The following is a 23,281-nucleotide window of genomic DNA, read 5'->3' as shown; positions in this document are numbered from 1 at the left end:
TCCCTAAGAGATGGGAAAGAGAGAGTTTCCAGGTAGGCGGGCTTGGATTTTAGCTAGGAAGCATTGCTGGCAAAGAGAGAGATCCTTCAGGAGATCCATCCTCCATGGACAGGCTGTAAGGAGCTTCCACAGGGAAAGCCATGTAGCTGCTTTGTAAATATCTAGTTCTGTGTTCTAGGCTTTCATCAGAATTTTTGTTTGAGAATTATGGTGGAAAAGATCCAAGTTTTATTAATTGGTGTTGGGTTCTTTTACCTTGTCTGAGAACCTGCCCAAAGAAAAATAAATTCAACTTCGCAGGATTCCAGTAATTCTCTGAGTCATGTTACCTCATGTTCCTCCAAGCACTTCATTTCAGTGCAAAGAGAAATAGTTGCTGCATGTTAGGAAATACAGAGGGAAGTGCAGATTTATATCAGTTATGAGGGGCAGTAAATTGCCTGGGAAGGCAAAGATTTGGATAGTCACTATCTTTAAGCATAATCTAATACAACCATAATGATACAGAAGGTGGTCTTAAAGTGACTGTTAGTACATAACAGTGTTTAAAAGTCTTGTGCCTCGTTCTTGACAGGACTTTAGAAGTGCACTAATTTCCTTACTATGGTTCCACACAAACTGCACTTCAGATGCCACAGTTAATATGCAAATATACCAGAGGGCTGTTCTGTCAAAATAAAAATTACTTTCTTCTCTGAAGTTGACCTGGACAGCTCTAATGTTTTTCCTGTCTTAACATTTGCCTCTGTTGGGCTCACTCTGTGTCATATTCCCATTACTACCTTGAAGTAATCCAAACATGGAATTAAATAGAGCAGCCACATGCTTTTCAAGCCCAAGGCTTGTGATAACATTTTGAAAATAATTTGTATGTGTTTAGACCTATAAAAATGCATAGTTATATGAATGCATCAGTTTATGGGGGGATATATAGACAGGCAAATATTTCTTTTTGTTTTTAGTGTTGAAAGAGGAGAAAAAATCCAGACTCCTTGTGGGCAGCGGGTGGGGGAGTAGAAAAGCAGCCATGGTGTTTGCTGTGCAGTGCCAGCGAGAGGTGTCAGGCTGTGCTGACTGCAGTGTTTGCTGTTGCAGGCCGTGTCCCCAGCCCTGCGCTCCTCCAAGCTGCCGGCAGCGGGCTCTGAGGAGCGGCCGCTGGGCAAGGACGGCCGGACCGCGGTTCCTTATCCTCCCAGTGAGTACCGAGCTCCTCTGCTCACACCCCTGGCTCAGTGCGCTGCCTTGTGGGGACACTGGGCCACTGCACAGCCCTGCAGGGGCTCTGAGCTCACTGAGGGTGCTCCTGTGCTGCAATTGCCATTTTTTTATGAGGCAGTGGTAATACAGACATGGATTTTGAATAAGCCTGCTGATATGTGAAGTACTCTTCTGTTGACATTGTTGTCTTAGTCTGGAACTATGGGAGGGATTTGTTACAAATCTTCCTTTGGAAGCTTTTCCCTCTCTTCTCCGCACACTGTTGGGCACTTCAACCATTACCAAATCCCTCTTTAAGGATAAATCCTTCTACTTAACAAAATCGAAGAATTTAAAACCATGGCCACGATGGTGCAACCTGTCTTGGAAGAAAATTGCATTGAACATTTGACAAATTAAAACTAAAATCACCTTCAGGATTTAATCTGGATCTGGAAGTGCATGATTAAAATCAAAGTGCTGGGTTCTAATTGGAGGTGTGGTGTAGACCTTTTATAGGTGATTGTGCTAGTGATGCTTGTGCAGGCTCTGCACATGGACAAGGGAGGTTATGGGAGTGCAGGAAACTTCTGAAATTGTATGAAATAAGATTTTTTTTCCTAAGGACTGAGACAACAGCTGTTGGGAATAGTAACTCGTGCTCTGAGGTTTGAGGGCTTTGCTGCATTTCTCGCACCCGACAGGAGAGGGCAGCTGGGGGGCTCGGGCTCTGCTCCCAGGGAATGGGGACAGGAGGAGAGGGAATGGCCTCAGGTGTGCCAGGGGAGGCTCAGGTTGGATATTGGGAAAATTCCTTCACTGAAAGGGTTGTAAAGCCCTGGCACAGCTGCCCAGGGCAGTGCTGCAGTCCCCATCTGTGGAGGGATTTACCAGCCCTGTGGATGTGGCACCTGGGGACATGGGTCAGTGGGGCCTTGGCAGTGCTGGGAGTGGTTGGAGTCGATGATCTCAGAGGGCTTTTCTGACCTGAACAGGTCTCTGATTCTATTGGTGTACGTGGCATTTCTCTTGAGATGAAGGGGAAGTGTGTCTGTGTTTGTGGGACAGGAGGAAGGTGAGAATTTTTGGTACAATAGTAACAAATCAAATTACAAATTACTTTGTGGTGAGAAGGAAAGAGTGTTTGATTTCTGTGGCCACTATAAGCAGAAATCCAATCTCTCTGCAAATCATTCTTTAATACCTTCTCATTAACTTCAGCTGGTAATGAGAACAAATTGAGGTGAAGAAAAAAACCAGTCTGAAGGAGATGAGTCAGAGTTTTATGGACCCATAAAAGCTGTGCTGATTTACTCAAATGTAGAAGTCTGAAGTATACAGAGATTGGATTTTGACAGGTTTAGTTGATCCATAGCTTTTTAAAATATGCAAAGCTTTTTCAAGCATGACACACATGAAAATGAATGATGATAGTTGCCTGTTGCTATAGGGTTGGGGGATTTTTTGTAATTAAACTTTTTTATGAATCTGCACTGCAGAATTTTGCTAAGTGGAGTGAGCTGGAGGTGAGAAAATGATGTAGTGTGAAGTTAAACAGATACACTCCACTTGTAGCCGTGGCCTTGCCACCAGCTGTGGAGGCACAGCAGTGTCTGTGGGGAGCTGAAGTGCCTTGTACAGCATCATAAATCCCTACTGGCCACCCTTCATTTTCACCTTCCTCCCTGTCCCCTTCCAGTGCCTAAAGCACCTCTCTCTGCTGAGAAACAGAGGGAGCCAATCCAGCTGCCAGCCTGAACTTTGTATTCCATACTAATATTGGTGGAAAAGAGTTTCTTCCGTTCTGCTGAACTTTTTTTCAGCTTTAATTTATCCTGTATCAGGACAAGACTAAGGGCTTTTAAATTCAGATACTGAAAGAGTGGGGAAAAAAGAATATGGACCGAGTGGGAATAATTCATAGCCCATTGTTTACTCTGCTGCTCCAGATTGTGAAGGACTGGGTTCAGCTGGGACAGCTATCACCAACAGAACTGCATTTTGAGAGAACTGCCCCTATTTGAGTGGTATCCCTTTGTCTAAAGAGTTCAGTAGCCTGGCTGTGTCATCTCTGAGCACAAAAGCATCCCATGCAGGGCTGGCTCTGTTAAGGTAGAGTGGAGACACATCCTGAGGCTGCAGCATCCTACACAAATGTACTGTTAGTGCAGGTATTCACAGTCCATAGATAATTCTAATCCCATCTCTTATTTCTGCCTTTTTCTGTTCATTTTTGAGAACAGTACTTCTCCTTACCTGTTTGGATTTCTACAACACAGTGTTGACCAGTCAGAAACCCATGTGTATTAATTTATGAATTTTCCATAATCTTTAGGCTGCAGATGCTACTAAGAGTGTCCTTGTGTCCCATCAGCTTGGGTATGGAAATGGATTGGGCATTAAATCTGTCCAAAAAAGTATCTAAGAGGAGACACTTGTGGGAATTCACCCTCCTCTAATTACAGTGATTAACCACTTATGGTTTTGTCCAGAGAGGATCTGTCCTAATTTAAGTCAGGAAAAGAGACCATTTATGCTGAATGTGACACAAAATAAATATGGAAGCTGTAGTTGGGAGGAGAACATGCAAGACTTTGCTATGATTTGTGTTTGATTGCATTACACTGTATAGAGTATCTCTGTTGGGGTTGGTTCTGCTTAAAGAAGAAAAATAGACAGTGGATTATTCCATTGTGTTCATTTCCTGAGAAGTCATTTAGGGATCTTCCTGGCTTAATGTCTTGTGATGGAAAATGATAATTTTGTGGTTTCTCTGGCACTGGAACTTCGGGATGCCTGGAAGTCTGCCCCTGGGCAGAGCTGCCTGTGTTTGTGGCGGGATTTGTGTTGCCATGGACCAGACAAGGCTACAGTGACTGAGTGGAGAAATCCAGCTCAGGACACATGAATTCCAAAGGCCTCCTGGTTTAGGGCTAGGTCAGCTCTGGCAAAGGGAGGAAACTCCTCTGTGGCTTCTTAGAAACAGTCCCTGGGGTGAGCTTGGTGTTAATGCCAATTCAGCTCTCCAGTTATGAAGGATTTATTAGTTGCTGGTAAACTCTGCATTTGTTTGTCCATCTACCAGGTTGTTGATTCTGCTGAACAATAACCTTGCAGGAAGGTTGGGGAATTTATCCCTAGGAGTTAACTTTTGGCCTACACTTTACACTGCTGTCAGAACCTCAGTAAGTCTGGAGAAGCTTTGCTAGTTTTTAACTAATGAAATAAAAGCTAGCATTGAATTGTCTCTTCTGTTTTATTGAATTTCCTTGAGAATTTGTATTTGAATGATTAACTGTGTTATTTCATCCTCTTCAGCTGTGGCAGATCTCCAAAGGATGTTCCCAACACCACCCTCTTTAGAACAGCACCCTGCCTTCTCCCCAGTGATGAATTACAAAGATGGAATAAGTTCAGAGACTGTGACTGCCTTGGGAATGATGGAGAGTCCTATGGTTAACATGGTTCCAACACAGCTGGCTGAGTTTAAAATGGAGGTGGAGGATGGATTAGGTAGCCCTAAACCTGAAGAAATTAAGGTAACATGCCAGAAATGTGGGATTTTTACAAAGTCCTCTATGCACACTTTGAGTTTTATAACCAAGTCCCATGTAGTGTGTGTAGCAACTAACAAATGTGAGCTGGACCTGTGTAAAGAACCTGTTAGCCTGGAGCTGGAAAAATATTCTTTTGTGGTAGAAGAGCTTTTTAATTGTTTCTCTGATTTTAACTGTAGACATTTTGTAATTTTATGTTTGTAGTGGTTCTGGGTGTTCTCAGGAAACAAACAGTATTGTCTGTGAAATGAGCCCTGTGCCTAACAGAAAGAATGTCCATGTGTGGAAAACCCCACACTTGTGGCTAAGTAGCTGTTAAATTATGTATTTCTTTAGATAATTTCTCTGTGGCACCTTTGCTGTGCCCCCCTCCCTGCTGCCAGGTTGGCACACTGTGGGATAAAGTGGTGCATGTAGAAAGGCTGCCTTTATCTCTCTGAAATGTTCCTTTTTTGGTTAGGGTTGAAACTCTCTGAGAAAGCCCAGGGGTTGAACTTGCTCTGTTTCTTCTTCAGCTGATGTTACTTCACAAGTTTTAAGGCCAGATGGGACCATTCTTATCTGACTTTCTGTATAACACAGGTCAGGTAATGTCACCTAGTTCCTCCTCTCTCGAGTCCTGTAGTGTCTCAGTAAAGAGCTGTTTGTAGCTGGGGACTCTGGGTTCCTGTGACATCCCAGTGTGGCCATTTCTCCATAGCATCCCATGGAGGGACCCAGCATCAGCACTGATTATGCATTGGTTGTGTCATTGTTCCATCACAGGGTAAGAGCAGGGCACAAATCATTCTGCCTGTGTGTCCTGCATTACTGAACTTCTGGGGCTGCCTTTTGCCACCTTTGTCAGAAGGTACTGTTGCCATATTTCCATGCATACAGCCTGAGGGTTTTTTTTTAAGTAAAAAAATGCACTTTTTGTGTGGAAATGCACAGCATGTTGTTTTATAGCAAGCTGCTCTCTACACAGGGAATAAAAAGGGAGATGCCCACTTTAACTCTGGTTTCTTGGTTGTCCCCAGCCTTTGATTGTATAGCCTAATTCTTCTCCTTCAGACCCACTTGTCCCTCCTGTGCCACAGCCTTCCTTCTATTTCAGCAGCTGTCTCTGTCCCCAGCACCATCTCCTTCCCTCTCCTTTGTGCCCAGTTGGAATTGATTGAGGGCTGGTTTTTAGGGGTCTGCATTGCTGAGCCAGGGACACACTTGCAGCTGCACGGACAAGAAGTGGCTGTGTGTTGGTGTGAGGGTACTGATGGATGCCTCTGTTCAGTGTCCATGATGTGCTCAGCTGCCAGCCAGGACATTTTCCTGCCAGCAGGAATAGCATCCCTCAGGCAGACTGCAAGGGAGGCTGTGGCAAGTCCCACAGGGTGACTTCTTCACAGGAGCTTTCAGTTTTGTCCCTGGGAGAGAAGGGAGTCCCTGTCCCTGCCAGGGAGCAGCACAGTGTGTGGGACAGCACTCCAGGGTTGTGCTGCCGTGTTTTGGTGCCAGTCCAGGGTGTCCAGTCAGACCCCAGAATTCCCAGCTCATTCCCCTGCCAAGGGCTGAGCTTTGGGGAGCTTGTCCCAGCACTTCTGTGGAGAAAGGGACTTTGCAGATGTGGGAGGGAATTCCCAGTGTCCCTCCTGATGGCAGAAGCCAGCTGGACATCAGGACATGGTGCAAGTCTGCTTTGGTACTGCCAGATCTCTCCTTCCTTCCTCCCTCCCTCCCTGAGCTCTCACTTGGAGGCACACTGGGAAGAGGCACCTTCTCAGTGTGTGCTCCAGGACAGTCTCCATTGCCCATCTTAAGCTGGTGCATCCACAAGTTGTTATGCCACTACAAGGGTTTGAAATAAGTTTTTTTAATAAAGTTTGTAAGACTTTGCCTTGCCACAGACCTTGCTGGTTTTTCTCTTCTGCTTGTGCAGTAAATTGTTTATTCAAGAATAGGAAAACTTGGGCCTGGGAAAAAGAAAAGTCTGTCTTGGAATTTGTTGAGCTGAAGGTTTTGGAGTGGGAGCAGATTTCAGGGCGTCACTGATACCAAAGATATTTTAATCTCCCTCACAGCCATTACAGGAGTATTAAAATACTTCAGTTTTGCCTGAGAACATTTCCAACAGCACAATTGACTTGCTTCTGTGTGTGTCACACCTGCTCATACACACCAGTGGGGGAAACAAGCACTAAACCCATTGCTGATCATCCTGAGAACATGGAAGCAGATTCCTTGTGCTGAGCATTCAGCAGCTGGAGATAGAAATCCACACATTCCTCATCCCTCAATGCTTGACAAGGTGCAAGGGAAAAAATGCAAAGCTCTAATGAGATGTTAAATACTGAGACTGCTGTTACTGTTTTCATGCTGATTTTTACTTTGCAGTAGTGCCTCAAGAGGACTAATTCTGTTCTCCTGAAAGAGCTGGAATAGCTCTAGAAACTCTGGCTGAAGTTCTTGTCATCACTCTCTGCAAGCAAATGTGACAGTCACTGCAAGCCCAGCTGGGCTGAACTTCATTGATAGTTGATACTGTGTTTGCTGGATTGTTTAGATATTTGGATTTAACACTCCATGGAATGATTGACAAAGTTATTGCCAAAGTGATGTGAACCCCCACAGTGGGGGTTATTTAGAGGCTGCCTCAAGGCACCTCAGAGTTCCTCACACTGAGACAGCCTCTCCTCACTGTCAGTACAGAAGTCTTGCAAAGATCAACCTTTTAAGTGCCTAAATGAGGTGCTAAAAGTTAGGTAGTGTGAAATTTTCATAGTGCACTACTCATGTTTCAGGCACAGCTTGTCTGAAATGAGCCTGATGCAATTGTGAAACCTCCTGCCATAAAGCTGTGCAGCATCTCAGGATAACAGGGAGCCTCAGCTGAGTTTCCTTGAAGGAACTACTCTTGAATACCTTGTAGAAGGAATAAATATAGTTCATTTTGGGGGAAAGAGGGTTCAAACAGTACAATAGATTTTAATTTTAAGAAATATCTAAAGAGCAGCCTGACCACATTGTTGTAACCAAGGTCACTTGGTGTTACAGGATTTTTCGTATGTGCACAAAGTTCCATCATTTCAACCTTTCGTGGGCTCTTCACTGTTTGCTCCACTGAAGATCCTGCCCAGCCAGTGCCTCCTACCTCTGAAGATTCCAGATGCCTGCATCTTCAGGCCTTCTTGGGCTGTCCCTCCAAAAATTGAACAACTTCCATTGCCACCTGCAGCCACTTTCATCAGAGATGGCTACAAGTAAGTACAGCCTTGGAGGAAATGGGACTGTCAAGCCCATGCCTAAAGCTGGGTAAATAAAATGGTTGTTTGTATTGACAGTGCTTTAGCCTGCAAATGTATTTTAAACCTTTTAGGTTTGTCACTGACTGAGATCAAAACAGTTCTGAGAGCAGGAACATTTAACCCTGGCTTTGGCAGTCAGGGGTGTTACAGTGTGTGTCCACTCAGTGCTTTTAAAAGAACAGGAACATGCAGTGCCTGAGTTAATGGTAATTTCTGATACAGGGAAATAATTGTAATTCAGCTGAAACCACAAGTGTTGGGGAACAAAATGAATGCACTGAACCCATCACATCTTTGCTGTCCCATTTCCACGTCCAGCCTCGAGCCAGGCTCCCTTCTGTCACTTTGAGCTCCAGCTGGTGATCTCTGGTCCTGGTGACTCCATTTGCCATTCTGAAGGCTCTGGGAATGTTGAGTGGGCCTGTGAGAGCTCCTCAGTCTGTGTTCTCATGGGAGCTCCTCTGAGCTCCTGTGGTGTCCCTGAGTGGGGCTGTGGGGAGCTGCTGATCAGACAGATGTTGGTCCATTCCTGTCCTGTCCCACCCTTCCTGATACCAAAAGAGGAGAGTGCTGTGACCTACAGGGAACCACTGACATTCATTTTCAAAGCTTGGATTCCTCACTCAGTTCTCAGAAATTAGCAATGTTTATGGACGAAATTCATTGCTGGAGGTTTTGAAAGCTAGCAAGAATTGCACCATTAAATTAATAAAACCTCTTAAAAAGCATAGTAATAGTACAAAGGTCTCCTGCTGCACTACTTTACTTCTAGAGGAAGCAGTGTGTGTCTTTAAATCAGTCTGTAAATCCTTTAAATCAGTCCTTTTGCAGCCCCAAAGGGTCCTTCAGTGTTCTCAAAAGAATTGCAAAGAAGAAATTGTAAACCCTTGATATAGTGCCTAGGGAGCAATTTAATTCTCAGGTTTTTTTCATAATAGTAACTGACGCACCGGGCCTGAGCTGGTTATTAATTTCAGGTATTTGTTGGGGGAAAAAAACCCTTTCATTTTCAATCTAATCCAATTAGAGTGAGGATTATTACTGCAGGCTTCCGACAGAGTGGTGATTGCCAATCAGGGTTTCTAGGTCACCTTTTCTTATTAGTCTGAGGCACACACTCTGCTGCAGCTCCACAACTCCTTCAGACCCTGCTTCATTATTTTCCCCTCTCCTGCTCTGAGTTGGACACACATCAGTTCAAGGTAATAAAGTGGCTGTAAGGAAAGAGGTCTTCAGTGTTTTCTTTTTCAAGTCATTAATGATATGTGGGTATTCAAATGCTAGTTCTTTCCAATGACACACAAAATACACTGTGAGGACAAATATGGAAAAATCCTGTTCCCCCTTCCTTATCCAGAGACTCATTGAGATCTTACACTCTTTCCTTGTTCTTGTATGTAATTAACACATTACAAGAAAAGTAAGCAGGTCAGAAGTGATGTGGAAAGAGAAAAGTAAGATCTTTTTCTTTGATTTGTTCCTTTTTACCTGTTTATTGAAATGAGTCCTTGCAGATAGAAGACAGATCTCATGGGAATGTACAAATGGTTCTGTGGTCACTTGAATTTGGCAGGAAATGACAAAAACAGAGTAATAAAACTCAGTCATGAATGGGGATAACCCAAAAATACGATTCTTAGCTTTACTGGACTAAGAGTTTGTAATGGAACATATCCCACTGTGCCATAGACTGTGTAATCCAAAATGAGGATTTGAATTTATAGAATCGGACATACAGAGTGTGTCCGTGATATGCCTCACATATGACTTTTGACAGCCATTTCAAGTGATCATTTCTAAAATAGACTTCTATCTCTGTGAAGTACTTTCATTCCTACTAATCTGTATCTTTTTACAGATAGTAGTGTTTAAAATAAAAGCTACTATTCTTTCTTTTTTCTCTAAAAAAGTTGCAGACATTCTAAATCTTAATTTGATCATTTATCTAGAAAATGTTCTCAAGACCATTTGAGTTTTAAGCCATAAGAATGATCTTTAAGAGAGTGAAGTAATACATTTTATCACAATGATAAGAAACAGTGGTGAGAATTCTGAGTTCTGCTGAGAGCCATGGCTCAAGGTTATGGCCAGAGTATTCTTTACTGCAGTTTCAGCGAATCCCTTCAGGTTCCACTATCTCCATGTATTTAAAAATGAGCTTTGACAGAACGGGTCTCTGTTCCCATCCCTCCCCTGCAGCAACGTGCCCAGCGTGGGCAGCCTGGCGGACCAGGACTACCTGCAGATGAGCACGCCCCAGATGAGCACGCCGGTGACGCTCAACAGCGCGGCCCCCGCCAGCAACAGCGGCGCGGGGGTGCTGCCGTCGCCGGCCACGCCGCGCTTCTCGGTGCCCACGCCGCGCACGCCGCGCACGCCCAGGACTCCCCGGGGCGGGGGCACCGCCAGCGGCCAGGGCTCCGTCAAGTACGACAGCACGGACCAGGGCTCCCCCGCCTCCACCCCCTCCACCACGCGGCCGCTCAACTCGGTGGAGCCGGGCACGGTGCAGCCCATCCCGGAGGCGCACAGCCTGTACGTGACCCTCATCCTCTCCGACTCCGTGCTCAACATCTTCAAGGACAGGAACTTCGACAGCTGCTGCATCTGCGCCTGCAACATGAACATCAAGGGCGCCGACGTGGGGCTCTACATCCCCGACTCCTCCAACGAGGATCAGTACCGCTGCACCTGCGGCTTCAGCGCCATCATGAACCGCAAGCTCGGCTACAACTCCGGGCTCTTCATCGAGGACGAGCTGGATATTTTCGGCAAGACCTCGGACATCGGCCAGGCTGCAGAAAGGCGACTGATGATCTGCCAGAGCAACTTGATCTCGCAGATGGGAGAGGGAGGCAGGAGGAGCCAGGAGCCTCCCATGAGCCTCCTGCTGCTGCTGCAGAACCAGCACACGCAGCCCTTCACCTCGCTGAGCTGCCTGGATTACATGGCCTCCAACAACCGCCAGACGCTGCCCTGTGTCAACCTGAGCTATGACCGGCTGCAGGCTGACAGCAACGACTCCTGGGTGGAATGTTTCAATGCCCTGGAGCAGGGCAGGCAGTACGTGGACAACCCCACGGGGGGCAAGGTGGATGAAGCCCTTGTCCGAAGTGCCACTGTCCATTCCTGGCCTCACAGCAACGGTACATGCACAGCTGAACCTTTTGAATGCGTTATAAATTTGTTTAGTTGTGACCCACATCATCTTTATGTGGGAAATGACAGGACTAAAAATATGCTAGAGATAAAGTAGATATCTGAAAGCTTGTAAATTACATCTAAAGTATCAATAATCTAGTTGTGTTCAGACTTTGTGGCCTAAATTGGGAATGAGTCTGTGGAAGTTCACAAATCTGAAGCAGATTCAGGTATTTGGGGGGAGGGAAAATTAGGGGTCCTTCTTGATTTTGGAGAAGGGTATAAACAGTCAGCAGAAAAGAATTGCTCTGTTTGAATAAGGGGGGGAAAGGGGGGAAAAGTACCAAGGGGGGGGGAAACATAATTAAATATTACTTGTTTGCCTACTGAAGATATATAGCTCTGACATCTTGTGACCTGAGCTGGACACCAGTGATACTGAAATGTGTGTGTAAAGGCCTGTGGTGACAGCAGTTTTTTTGAAAATGCCATGAAATGGCACATTGAGTACTATCCACCTAATTAGAAGTGTCCAAATTCCATGGGCAGTGTGCAGAGCAATTCAAGGAACAATCTACAAAAGCTGTTGCTGTGTCTGAGGGATTGCTGTCCCTCCCTGAAGTGATTGCTGCTCCTTGTCCCTTGCAGTGCTGGACATCAGCATGCTCTCCTCCCAGGACGTGGTGCGCATGCTGCTCTCCCTGCAGCCCTTTCTCCAGGATGCCATCCAGAAGAAGAGGACAGGAAGGACCTGGGAGAACATCCAGCACGTGCAGGGACCACTCACCTGGCAGCAATTCCATAAGATGGCAGGACGGGGGACCTATGGTACCTACACTGGGCTCTGTGCCAAGCTAGAGTGCAGCTTCCTAGAAATGGGCACTTTGTCCTGGAAGTGATAGGAAGGGGCTGTTCATACAGCTTGGTGTTGTGGGGTGGGGGCTTCTTCACAGAGATTTAAAGTGCCTCAAAAGGCCTTTGTGACACCCTGGTGAAGATTTTACCCCTCCAGGTGATGCACATGTACAGGGAGCAGAAACTGTGGGTGAGGCTCAGCTCCCCACCTGAAGGGAGGCTGGCTCAGACCAAAGCAGGGTTAGACCAGGGTTAGGTCAGACCAAAGCAACCTGGTGTAGACAAAATGGGAGCAGAGGGAGCTGCTGATATCAGCCACATCATAATGGGAACAGAGCTCTGTGTGAGCTCTGCAAATCTTGAAAAGCTGGGAATGCTTTCTCCATGCAGGTTCCTGTAGCCTTAATGAGAAGCTTTCAGTATTTTCTGGCTGTTAGTGGCACTTCTGTAAAATGCAAAATAACAAACCAGACTTTGTGTGTGTAGGTTTACAGAATAATGACTGATATTTCTTGCCTGCAGTTTATTTCAGCTTAACCAGTGCAGTCTGGTTTAAGGTTTTTCCTACCAGCTCCACCACACTTTGCTCCCTATTGGTATTTGATATATTGCTCCTTTCCTTGGGGCTGGGACAACTGGGGGTAACTCCAGTTCCTGTCTAAAGCTGTTGTGCCCCACCAGCAGCACTTCTAATAGTTTTCCCAGCATTTGTAATTTGAAGAGTTAGGATTTGCCAATTGTTACCAGAGAATAGCACCAAAATTCCCATAGAGTGCAGAGCAGAACCTTTGATGGAAAGTCAGTGAATTTTACTGGATGCTGACTTTTTAATAAAGTTGAATTATATTCTGCAGGAACTACTGGGTATATTTTAGCTTGACATTTTCAGCAATATTTCTTCTACTGAGGCAGTATCTGGGAGACACCCTGTTACACAGGGTAATAATCCTCTCTGTGGGGACAGCAGTGCTTGGAGCACATCCTATGGAGAAGAGCAGGAGGCAATTTTTAGAATTATAACTTTGTGTAGTATTATATACCTGGGAATGAATTTCTGTAAGCCTCAGTAATTTTGCACAACCAGGTGGAGGTGGATGAAGAGCTGTACGGTCACATTTTGTGTGTTCCTGTTATTACTTGTGACTGAACAGGAACTCCATGGCTATGGTTATAGATATGACAAAGGAAAACCAGGAGATGAAGCCTTGGGAAGGGCAGTACATGAGCTTGGAGTGCACTGGGAGATGTTTTATTGCAGCTTTCTAGGAAAGTTTAAGTGGTGCTTGGATCAGCTCCCTCTGCTTCGGCCAACAACTTTGATTATATGACATTCCTTAAGTATGATATAAATCTTCCCTCTCCTTTATTAAATATCTTTTCCAAGAAGAAAGGCTGGGAGCATGTGGTTTATCAGGCATGGCACACCCTTGATAACCATTTCTACTCCATGATAAACATGCAGGACACTCAGAACAGCAAGGGATGAGTGATTTCCAGTATTCCTGTAAAAGAGCCCACTTCCTGGGCCATCAGAGACCCACTGCAGTTAACCCAGATATTTTAACATTTTTTCTTTGTTTGTTTTTTCTCCTCTGAAGGCTCTGAGGAATCTCCTGAGCCTCTCCCGATCCCGACGCTGCTGGTGGGCTATGACAAGGACTTCCTGACAATCTCTCCCTTCTCCCTGCCCTTCTGGGAGAGGCTCCTGCTGGACCCCTACGGGGGCCACCGGGATGTCGCCTACATCGTGGTGTGTCCGGAAAATGAGGCCTTGCTCGACGGAGCCAAAACTTTCTTCAGGGACTTGAGTGCTGTATACGAGGTTGGAAAGAGGGACTGCACTGAATTATTGCTTCTTAAGTGTCATTGCTGTTCCAGTGCATGTCCACTGGGAGAAATCTATGGGCTTTAAAATAACAACTATTAGAATAAGGGTTTGGTTTTTTTCATTTTGAGGGATTTCTGCACTTTCAGAGTCCACAAATGCTGTCTGAGTGACACTGGGATTCTCTGGGCATTTTGGAGTGTTTGTTGCTGTCTGCTCTTCCTAGCAGCATTAATAGAGCTGCAGCTTCCCAGTGATGGCCCAACCAAGACTAAAGAGCGAGGAGCACATTAAAGAAGCTGTTGGTTTCTCACAGTTGCTAGGCTGGGGATAAAAGCATTTATTTCTTTAGCATGTACTCCCTAATATGTCAGATTTCTTAGTTTTGCTGTGAGTGCAGTTCAGGCCAAGAGATAAATGTAACCTTTTTTCTTTTAGATATTTATTAGGAAGCCCCTAGCCGTGTGTTGAGAAGGAGGGGCTTAAGCCCCAAACCAGTCTCTGTAACATCCTGGGGTGGCTGGCATTTCCTTACAGGCATTTGTGCTTCCCTCCCCTGGCAGATGTGCAGACTTGGGCAGCACAAGCCCATCTGCAAAGTGCTGCGGGACGGGATCATGCGGGTGGGCAAGAGCGTGGCGCAGAAGCTGACGGACGAGCTGGTGAGCGAGTGGTTCAGCCAGCCCTGGGGCTCCGAGGACTGTGACAATCATTCCAGGCTCAAGCTCTACGCGCAGGTCTGCCGCCATCACCTCGGTGAGTGACACCCCACGGCTCTGGGCACTGCCAGGGGCATCTGCAAACCCAGGGAGAGTTTGCTAAAGGTGCAGATTATGGTCTGTTTAAAAATTAAAAAGATGTTACAAGGCTTTGTATTTGTATTTACACAGTTTGGCCAGAGAGCAGAAGGTGTCAGTACCAGCTTAAAGTCACAAAGCCCTGCAAAGTCAGTCCTGGTTTTAAAGACAATTGATTCATATGACTTTGAACTGACACCCTGAGAAATGGATTCCAAAGCAAACATTGGTCATAGAGATTCAATTCTCTCAGCATTTGTGTACACTTAGAATGTTGTAAAAGTGCAGGGAACATCATCCGATTTGCAGGCTGATGCAGGTTCCTTTGATCTGACTGTCATTAATCCCTCTTTCCATGCCATTCTAGCACCTTACTTGGCCACCCTGCAGCTGGACAGCAGCCTTCTGCTGCCCCCCAAGTACCAAACGCCGGCTCCGAGCCAGCCGCAGGCAGCTCCCGGGAGCTCGGGGCCCGCTCCCTCCAGCTCCTCCTCGTGTCTCTCGGCCGCCGCTGGGGCCCCTGCCACGGGCAGCTCCTTCAGCTCCACGCCCAGCGCGGGCACCACGAGCCTTCCGGCGGGCAGCGCGTCCTCCTCGGGCTCCTCGGTGCCGCAGCTGTCAGCGTCCTCTGCCACGCCCGGCGCCAGTCAGATGGGCGCCTCCTCCACGCCGGGCTTCAGCGGCAATGCCGGCTCGGGGCAGAGCAGCAGCGCCGCCGGAGGCTCCGCCGAGCGCTCGCAGGGCAGCGCGGGCCCCGGGGCGGACACCGAGCCGGGCCCCAACCTGCCACAGCAGCAGCAAGAGGGACAGGAGGGGTAAGCGCTCACATGGGCCGGAGTGCTGCTCACTAATCCCCTGTGCTGTGCTCACACAGCCTCTAAGCCTTAGGGAAACCCTTCAAAGGAGAGGCCCCTCTGACAGGTGCAGCACAGCCGAGCAGGTGGAGCAGAGCAGGGCCTGTTCCTGTGTGAAGCAGTCACTGACAAAGGCAAGCTGGAAAAAACACCCTCCCCTTTTCCATCACAAGAATCCCAGCCTGACTGAGCTGCATGGATGTGGAGCTGCCTTAGGACCTTCCACCTCCCCTGTCCTTGCAGCACCAGGAGCACATGGGGTGTGCTCCACCTGTGGCTTGGCACTTGCAGGTACCCCATGGAGCTGAGTGCCTCTTGCTCCATCGCACATGCAACATTAACAGATGCAAAATGCAAGCCATGGATTTATTTTTTTCCTAATTTTTTTGCATTGCAGGTGTTGTTTAGCAAGCAGGCAGGCACACTGTAAGGTCAGGAGATACAACTGTAGCCCTGTTACTTTAAAATACATTTTGGCAGCACAACTTTTTTAAAGACTTCATTATGAATAGCCATCCATCACATAAAAATTAAGAAAAGGTTTTTTAGCATTGTATGTAAGTAACTTCCTGAGGCTGCATGTTTTTCATTACTCTTAAAATAATGCACATTGCTGATGGTCCTGGTGTGTATTACAGAGAGGGAAATGCCCACATCCTGCTGTAGCTGGGCTTGTCCTTGAGACATCTGTTCCCTGATCTGTGCAAAACACCCTTTGAGCAGCTGCAGGGGCTTCTGACAGAGGCTGAGCTGCTTTGATCACTTACAGATGTTAAGCCTCTCTCTCCTGGCTGAGGCATGGGAGGAGCATTTTACCAAGTAAGAAATTCTCAATTGCTCGTTCTGTTGCCGTTGGAGCCTTCCCTGGACCTGAGCACGACCCCAGGCTCCATGAATTGCTTTGATACTTCTAAACTCCTACTCTTCCCCTGCCACCTCTCCCAAAAGCAAACTCTGAACTGCACCAAAACCCAGACACACAGCTAAGGAGTCAACTTCTCCATATTCTTCAGGTATAATGTGGTCTGATTTAATTCAGTGAGATGCTGTCAGACTGTAGAGTACCTTTAGTGCCTGATTAACCCCAGGTATTTCGGGTTAGGAGCTGCTGTGAGTACAACTCATCTCAATGCCTGTCCTCATGGGTTTTAGTTTTGCTTTTGGATGTCAGAATTGCTCGTGCTTTCCTTCCCCCTGGCCCCAACGCAAGCAGTACTGACGTGTGGCTCTGTCCCCAGCACGTCGGAGCGGGAGCGGATCGGGATCCCCACAGAGCCGGACGCTGCCGACAGCAACGCCTACCCCCCTGCTGTGGTCATCTACATGGTGGACCCCTTCACCTACACTGCCGACGAGGAGTCTGCCTCCACCAACTTCTGGCTCCTGAGCCTCATGAGATGCTACACAGAAATGTTGGACAACTTGCCTGAGAATATGAGGAATTCTTTCATTCTCCAGGTAATTCTGCCTTCCTCTGTGTCACAGCACACCCATGATATGGACACTGTGCTGAAAGAGATAAATGAGAGATAATGCATGAAATGTAGGTGGCATTTACAAATTATTTTGTTGACAGTGCAAGGCTGTACATTAAAACAACCCTCTTGTGTTTGTGTTGATGAGGAAATTAATTAGAGCAGCCGCAGTATCCCTGCATCGACTCTGTCCCGTGGTCCCAGCAATCCTGGCTGCTCGATGCTTCCTGGAGAGGGGTTTCAATTATTTAAGTTGTAACTTGAGTTGCCATTGCCAAAACTGGCCTGTTGCTCCTTTGATTACTTCGCATGTTGAGTTGTTTGCTGTTTATATTCCCTTGATTTATACTATTTAATCCAAAAGAAGTACGTGAAACCAGACATTTAATGTATAATATAACTATTGTATTGTTATTATCTGCTTCTTAAAAATAATTTACCATGTAACTTGGCATATAAAAACAGTTACTTACTATGGAATTGCTGAAGAATTTAATTTGTGCAGCCAGAGGCAGCTCTTGGCCTCTTGCCCAGACTGGCTGCGTTTTGCCAGGCCTCCTGTCATAGAGGCTGAGCCTCAATAAACGTAGGGGGATTGGGAGCCCAGAGGCCACAGGCAGGAACAGTGTGGGAAGCATTTCTGTGCACCTTATCCATATTTGCTCACCTTGGTTTAAAGGTATTTCAAATTAGTTTAAAAAAAAATAAAAGTGGGAAGTTCTTGTGGTGTCTCAAGCTGGCCATGGAAAACTGTTGTTTTTGATAGTTTTGACCTCATTGTCCCCTGAAAGGATGGGGGAAACTGTCACCAAAATATTTTAGGCTTGAGAATGAGATGAAAATCAGATCCACAACTTCATCTTGTTAGGCTGCAGGCAACTGATTGATCCAGACCTGGAGACACTAAAACCAAAGCAGCCACTGACACCACAGTGTCTGGCACACAAGAACTGTGTAACCTCTGCACTGCCATTGGAGCTGAGGCTGTGGCACACTGACCCTTTTTCTCAGTGCTGTTTGTTTCCACATTCACTGTTTGTTCCCCAAAATACATTTTGCCAGTTGAAGTCAAAACAGCAATTTTCTCTAAGTCAAGGGAAACATGATCCAGTTCCAGCACTGTATCCTCACAGCTGTACCACAGCACACACAACATGCAGTTACTTCAAAATAAATCAAACCCAAATGTTTGCAGCTTTATTACCACTCCTCTACAGAGGGGGAAAGCCCAGCTCCTGAAATCCTTGGGTAAAGCTGGCTTTTAAAAACACACGGGCACATTTAGTAAGCAAAATGTGCTGCCAAGGTTCTGAAGGTTCAAGCAAGAACCATAAAGTAGTTAAAGTTTTGTGACACTTAAGTTTTATTACTACTGAAAATATTTGTTGAAAAGAATCGGTTTGCGTCTCATAGTGCTGGCAACATGTAAATGTTTTATATTGACAGCTTCTGCTCCAAAAATCTCACTGTAAAAGGAAAGACTTTAATAGCCACAAGTAGGACTTGTACAATAAAAGCAGTAGATGAAAACAGTGAGGTTACAGGGATTTAATTCTAATTTTAAAATAGGTTTGATCTGAAAACTGGGATTTTGTCATGCTTTGTTTCCTTCTGAAGGAGTGTTGTGCCATTTCTCATTCCTGCTCTTGTTGTGTAGTTGGGTCTTAACCCCCAAACTCATCTCCCAGGCAAATCTCCCTGTAGCTCTGGTTCTTGTTGGTTGAAACCTTGTGGGCTGCTTCCCTTGACTTTCTGAAACAAATGAAACAGAGCAGCAGCTGAGGCTGCTGAGCTTCCACTGGGAACTAAATTGAAAAGGGGAAACAACCACACAAATCATTGTAACAGAATCTTAATTGTGCCCTCTACACCCCTGTGTAAGGATGACACCACAGAGCCAATTCCCACAAGGACAGCAAACAATTCCTGACCATGAGCCAGGCAGCCAAACCTGCCTGAACACAACCTTCAGGGACTGTGTGGTTCTGGCCTCCTGCAAGGGAAGATGTTGCCCAGAAAAACACTTGTAAAAAATTCAGGGTGTTTGAATACAAGTGTTTGGGTTTTATGGATTAAAATTCACTCTCATTGTGATGGAAGCAGTTTTGTCCCAGAGAATGCAGCCCCTGTCTGCTGCAGCCACTCCTGCCAAGGGACCTGTCATGCAAATTGTGGAGCATCCCAAAGTGTGCTGGGTGTTTGGTGACTAATGACTCTGTGGATCTGGTTGGATATTAATAAGCAGCTCCTGGAAGCCTCTCAGCCCTGTTTTATTGTGTGTCTGAATTCCACAGATTGTGCCTTGCCAGTACATGCTGCAGACAATGAAGGATGAACAGGTTTTCTACATTCAGCACTTGAAGTCTCTGGCATTCTCTGTGTACTGCCAGTGCAGGAGGCCCCTGCCCACACAGATCCACATCAAGTCCCTCACAGGCTTTGGGCCAGCTGCCAGCATTGAGATGACCCTCAAAAACCCTGAGGTTGGTATTGGTGGCAAGAAAATCAAAGTCTGTTAATGAACTGTAACCACTTTCCTCTAATATCAAAGAGTAGAGAAAATACTTGTTGGGGGATTTTTTTTCAAGATATAGAAGACGATGATGCAAAGGGAAAAGGCAAGCTAATATGGAATAGAAAATAGTAACAAAAACATTAGGCTAACTTGCAACATTTTAAGCTTCTAGTTTTGACTCATAAAGTAAAAGGTTAAAGTGTGAAAGAAGAGAAAATGAACATAGTTAGTTGGGATTCTGAGTCATTTTGTGGTTTCAGTCTATAGTGCTCCAACCAGAGTTTAAACCCAACCTTTATTTCTATTCACATCTATATGCATATATATGAAATAAGTTCCTGTGCCTAATTGCAGATGTTATATTAATTCCCTGAGGTAATGGAGAAATCCCCCTCTTCAATGGGCTTATCTTTTATCTATTTTAAACTAAATATTAAAGCCCTGATTCTGAAATCTCAGGGATTTCAAAGGAAGAATAATCCATCCTACTTTCTATGAATGTTTTGCATTCTTTGAAAGATAACTATGAATATTTTATTTAGATCTAATGGACCAGCAAAACACTTAAACATTTACCTTGGCATAAAGAGCTACTTGGGAGGGTTTAAAAACCTACTTGTAAAGCCAAACCTATTGGCATTTACTTATTGCATTTAATTAATCTCTGTTTATTGCCTTTTATACATTTTCTCTCAGTCTGCACTGCAGACTTCCAAACTTTGCTGAAGAATTAAGAAAATACCCTGACTGTTTTTTAATTATGAAATGTCTGGTGAGGCCCTTCCTATGTGTTCTCCAGAGAGGAGTTTCAAGGCAAAGATGGGTTTGGGGTGCCCATGTGGGAAGCAGCTCTGCAGAAGATGACCTGGAGGTGCTGTTGGACTTGATGGATGACCCAAGGAGCAGCAGTTGGGCTGCCTTGGGAAGGTGCTGCAGCCCAGCCAGGGAGGTGCTTGTCCTCCTCCCTTCTGGGCTCCTCAGAACAAGAAATCTGGGTACACTGGAGCAAAGCTAGCCAAGGGTCTAAAGATGATTAAGGGACAGGGGGATCTGACAGCTGAGGGGGTTTAAACTCCTGCCTGTGTCAGGGACTGGTCCAAAGACTGCTTTCATATCCTGGGTTACCTGTACATAAAAAGAAATCTTTAGATAAGGTTTGAACACATCAGCTTTAACTGGCAGCAGTGAGTTGTCTATAACCCCCCTTTTCCCAATCTCCCTCCTGACTAGGAATGCTTTGAATTTACTCATTGTTTCACACTTGCCTGTCTCTGTACTCGCTGCCAGTGTGTGTGTGTGTTCCTTGTGTTCAGTAGTTTCTGATGTATCCCCTGATGGTTGTGCTGACTCTGTTGCAGAGGCCCAGCCCAATCCAGCTGTACTCACCTCCTTTCATCCTGGCCCCCATCAAAGACAAGCAGACAGAGCTGGGAGAGACGTTTGGAGAGGCCAGTCAGAAATACAACGTGCTCTTTGTGGGGTACTGCCTGTCCCACGACCAGCGCTGGCTCCTGGCGTCCTGCACCGACCTGCACGGGGAGCTGCTGGAGACCTGCATTGTCAACATCGACCTGCCCAGCAGGTACCCCCTGCCCCTGCCTTCTCCCATGGATCCATGGCCGGAGTCATCCCTCACCAGCTCCTTGCACATCCCTTCCATCCCCTTTCCTGCTCAGGAAATCATGCTGGTGTTACAGTGAGAACATTTCAGTTGGCACTTCCAGATTTTCAGATCTGCACAGGGAAAAGTGACTGACTTACACTTGTTTGCCAATTTGTTTTAAAATATTTTTGCTTACAATTCTTACCTTGAGGAACACCTGGTGTGTTGCTCAGCAGTTTGATGGCACTGCAGTAACAGTGTTGAAAGCAGACACATAGTTTTTCTTGTTAGTAATAGTAATAGGTAAGTTAGGGACTGCCCAGAACTCTGTAGGTGGTAAACTGTGACATAATTAGAGAGAACAGAAATCTGAATATTGTCCTTGATTGTCCTCTCACTCTTGTGTTTAATTCCTTCCCCTGCAGGTCAAGGAGGAGCAAGCTGTCTGCCCGGAAGATCGGGCTGCAGAAGCTCTGGGAGTGGTGCATTGGCATTGTCCAGATGACATCCCTGCCCTGGAGAGTCGTCATCGGCCGCCTGGGCCGCCTGGGCCACGGGGAGCTGAAAGGTGTGCAGTTGTCAGGGCTGCCACTCCCAGGGTGTGCAGTGGGACAGGGACCCAGGGTACAAGGCAGGGTGGCTCTGACCTGATGACAAACCTGTCCAAATTGAGAGTGATAATCACCTAACCACAGAATTATTTAAGTTGGAAAAGCCCTCTCAGCTCATCAAGTCCAACTGTCCCACAGTATTGCTGGAGCCATCACTGATCCATGTCCCCAAGTGCCACATCCACACAGCTTTTGAACACTTCCAGGGGTGGGGACTCAGCCATTGCTCTTAGTTTTGCATCACCTGCAGACTTGCTGAGACTCTGCCATCACACAGTGGCCTTAGATGGGGTGAATTTGGCTTAACCTTCCCAAGTCCTGTCTCTGGTCCTAGAACCATGATCTTTCAAAAGGTAAACAAGGTGTGCCAAATTCTATCACAGACAGGGTAGACTGTTGTTTATTTTGCCAGAGTTGAGTGAGGGCAAACATGGATGGGAAGCCACATATCCAGGCTTCTCAGGCAGGGCTCCTTAGGAGTTTATAATCAACACCAGAGCTGCTGAAGCCCTTTCTCTCCCTTTGTCCCCATTGTTGTCTTGATAGTGATGCCCACTTGAGCAAGTGGATCTGAGTGTAAAGTGCCTGGCAGAGAAACCATCAGGATCCTCCAAACTGGAATTTCCTGGGCCATGACAGCATGGATTACAGGAGAGCTGGCTGCAGTCCTGCCCTGGCACTGAATTCCTGTATTGGTTTCCATAACCCTTCCCTTGCTTGTGCCCTGGGTCTGATGCTACTCCCTCGTGTTGTGCAGGATTTGCACACTGTCCTTCCAAGGGATGTTGGGGGCCTTATCAGAGGTTAGAGAAAGTTGTGAATGAAGTTATCCTGACACAGAAATAGGGACAGGATTCAGCTGTGGTTCCTCAACTTAAACATCACTAAGCAAACATAAAGGTCTTTGGAAAAAAATGTATTGAACAAAGGAAAGCCAGCAGACTGCCATGGAATAACAACATGACCCAGGAACTCACTCAGTTTGCAGGGCCAGTGTGCACGGGAGTCAGTCCTAGAGAGTTTGGGATTAGGGAGATGCCAAGTGTTGGGAAAGTTTTGCTGTTTCCAGGTGGGTGCTTGCTCTGCATCAGCTCTGTGCTCCCATGATGTTTTCCCTTGCAGACTGGAGTATCCTGCTCGGGGAGTGCTCCCTGCAGACAATCAGCAAACAGCTGAAGGAGGTTTGCCGCATGTGTGGCATCTCTGCAGCAGATTCCCCCTCCATCCTCAGTGCCTGCCTCGTTGCCATGGAGCCACAGGGATCATTCGTGGTGATGCCAGGTATGTTTTAGCCAACTCTGGCAATGCCAGGAAAACTGTTCTTTTATCACATTTCCCACTTAGGCACATTAATCTTGGGATTTCTGTGAAGAACTTGACTATGATGGCTACGTGTGGCAGAAAATAGGTTGAGCCAGCAGAATTCCCCAAAATACCATGGAGAGATGTTATGTGAGGAGAGCAGTCTCCTGAGGGAAGGTGACTGTAGGCCACTGCCAAAGTGCTGATCTGTTCCCTGAGGAGCCCATGGGCTCAGGCAGCCCAGTTCCCATGGGCTGCAAGTGGTGTC

General features: G+C 46.3%; 1 protein-coding gene across 1 annotated transcript in view; it reads left to right on the top strand.

Moving 5' to 3' along the window:
* The window catches only part of MED13L (mediator complex subunit 13L), a 191,893-nt gene that overhangs the window by 158,893 nt on the left and 9,719 nt on the right, over positions 1-23,281 (top strand). Inside the window, exons 14-26 of the mRNA XM_063173409.1 lie at positions 1,096-1,195; positions 4,516-4,736; positions 7,785-7,990; positions 10,235-11,181; positions 11,825-12,004; positions 13,630-13,853; positions 14,420-14,612; positions 15,021-15,468; positions 16,746-16,965; positions 19,277-19,465; positions 20,856-21,079; positions 21,526-21,668; positions 22,834-22,992. Coding sequence (XP_063029479.1) covers positions 1,096-1,195; positions 4,516-4,736; positions 7,785-7,990; positions 10,235-11,181; positions 11,825-12,004; positions 13,630-13,853; positions 14,420-14,612; positions 15,021-15,468; positions 16,746-16,965; positions 19,277-19,465; positions 20,856-21,079; positions 21,526-21,668; positions 22,834-22,992 — 3,454 coding nt within the window. The remainder of the gene's footprint in view (positions 1-1,095; positions 1,196-4,515; positions 4,737-7,784; positions 7,991-10,234; positions 11,182-11,824; positions 12,005-13,629; positions 13,854-14,419; positions 14,613-15,020; positions 15,469-16,745; positions 16,966-19,276; positions 19,466-20,855; positions 21,080-21,525; positions 21,669-22,833; positions 22,993-23,281) is intronic.

This window comes from Melospiza melodia, chromosome 20 (assembly GCF_035770615.1).
Source record: "Melospiza melodia melodia isolate bMelMel2 chromosome 20, bMelMel2.pri, whole genome shotgun sequence".
Taxonomy (NCBI): Eukaryota; Metazoa; Chordata; class Aves; order Passeriformes; family Passerellidae; genus Melospiza; species Melospiza melodia.
This window is presented reverse-complemented; position numbering and strand designations above follow the sequence as displayed.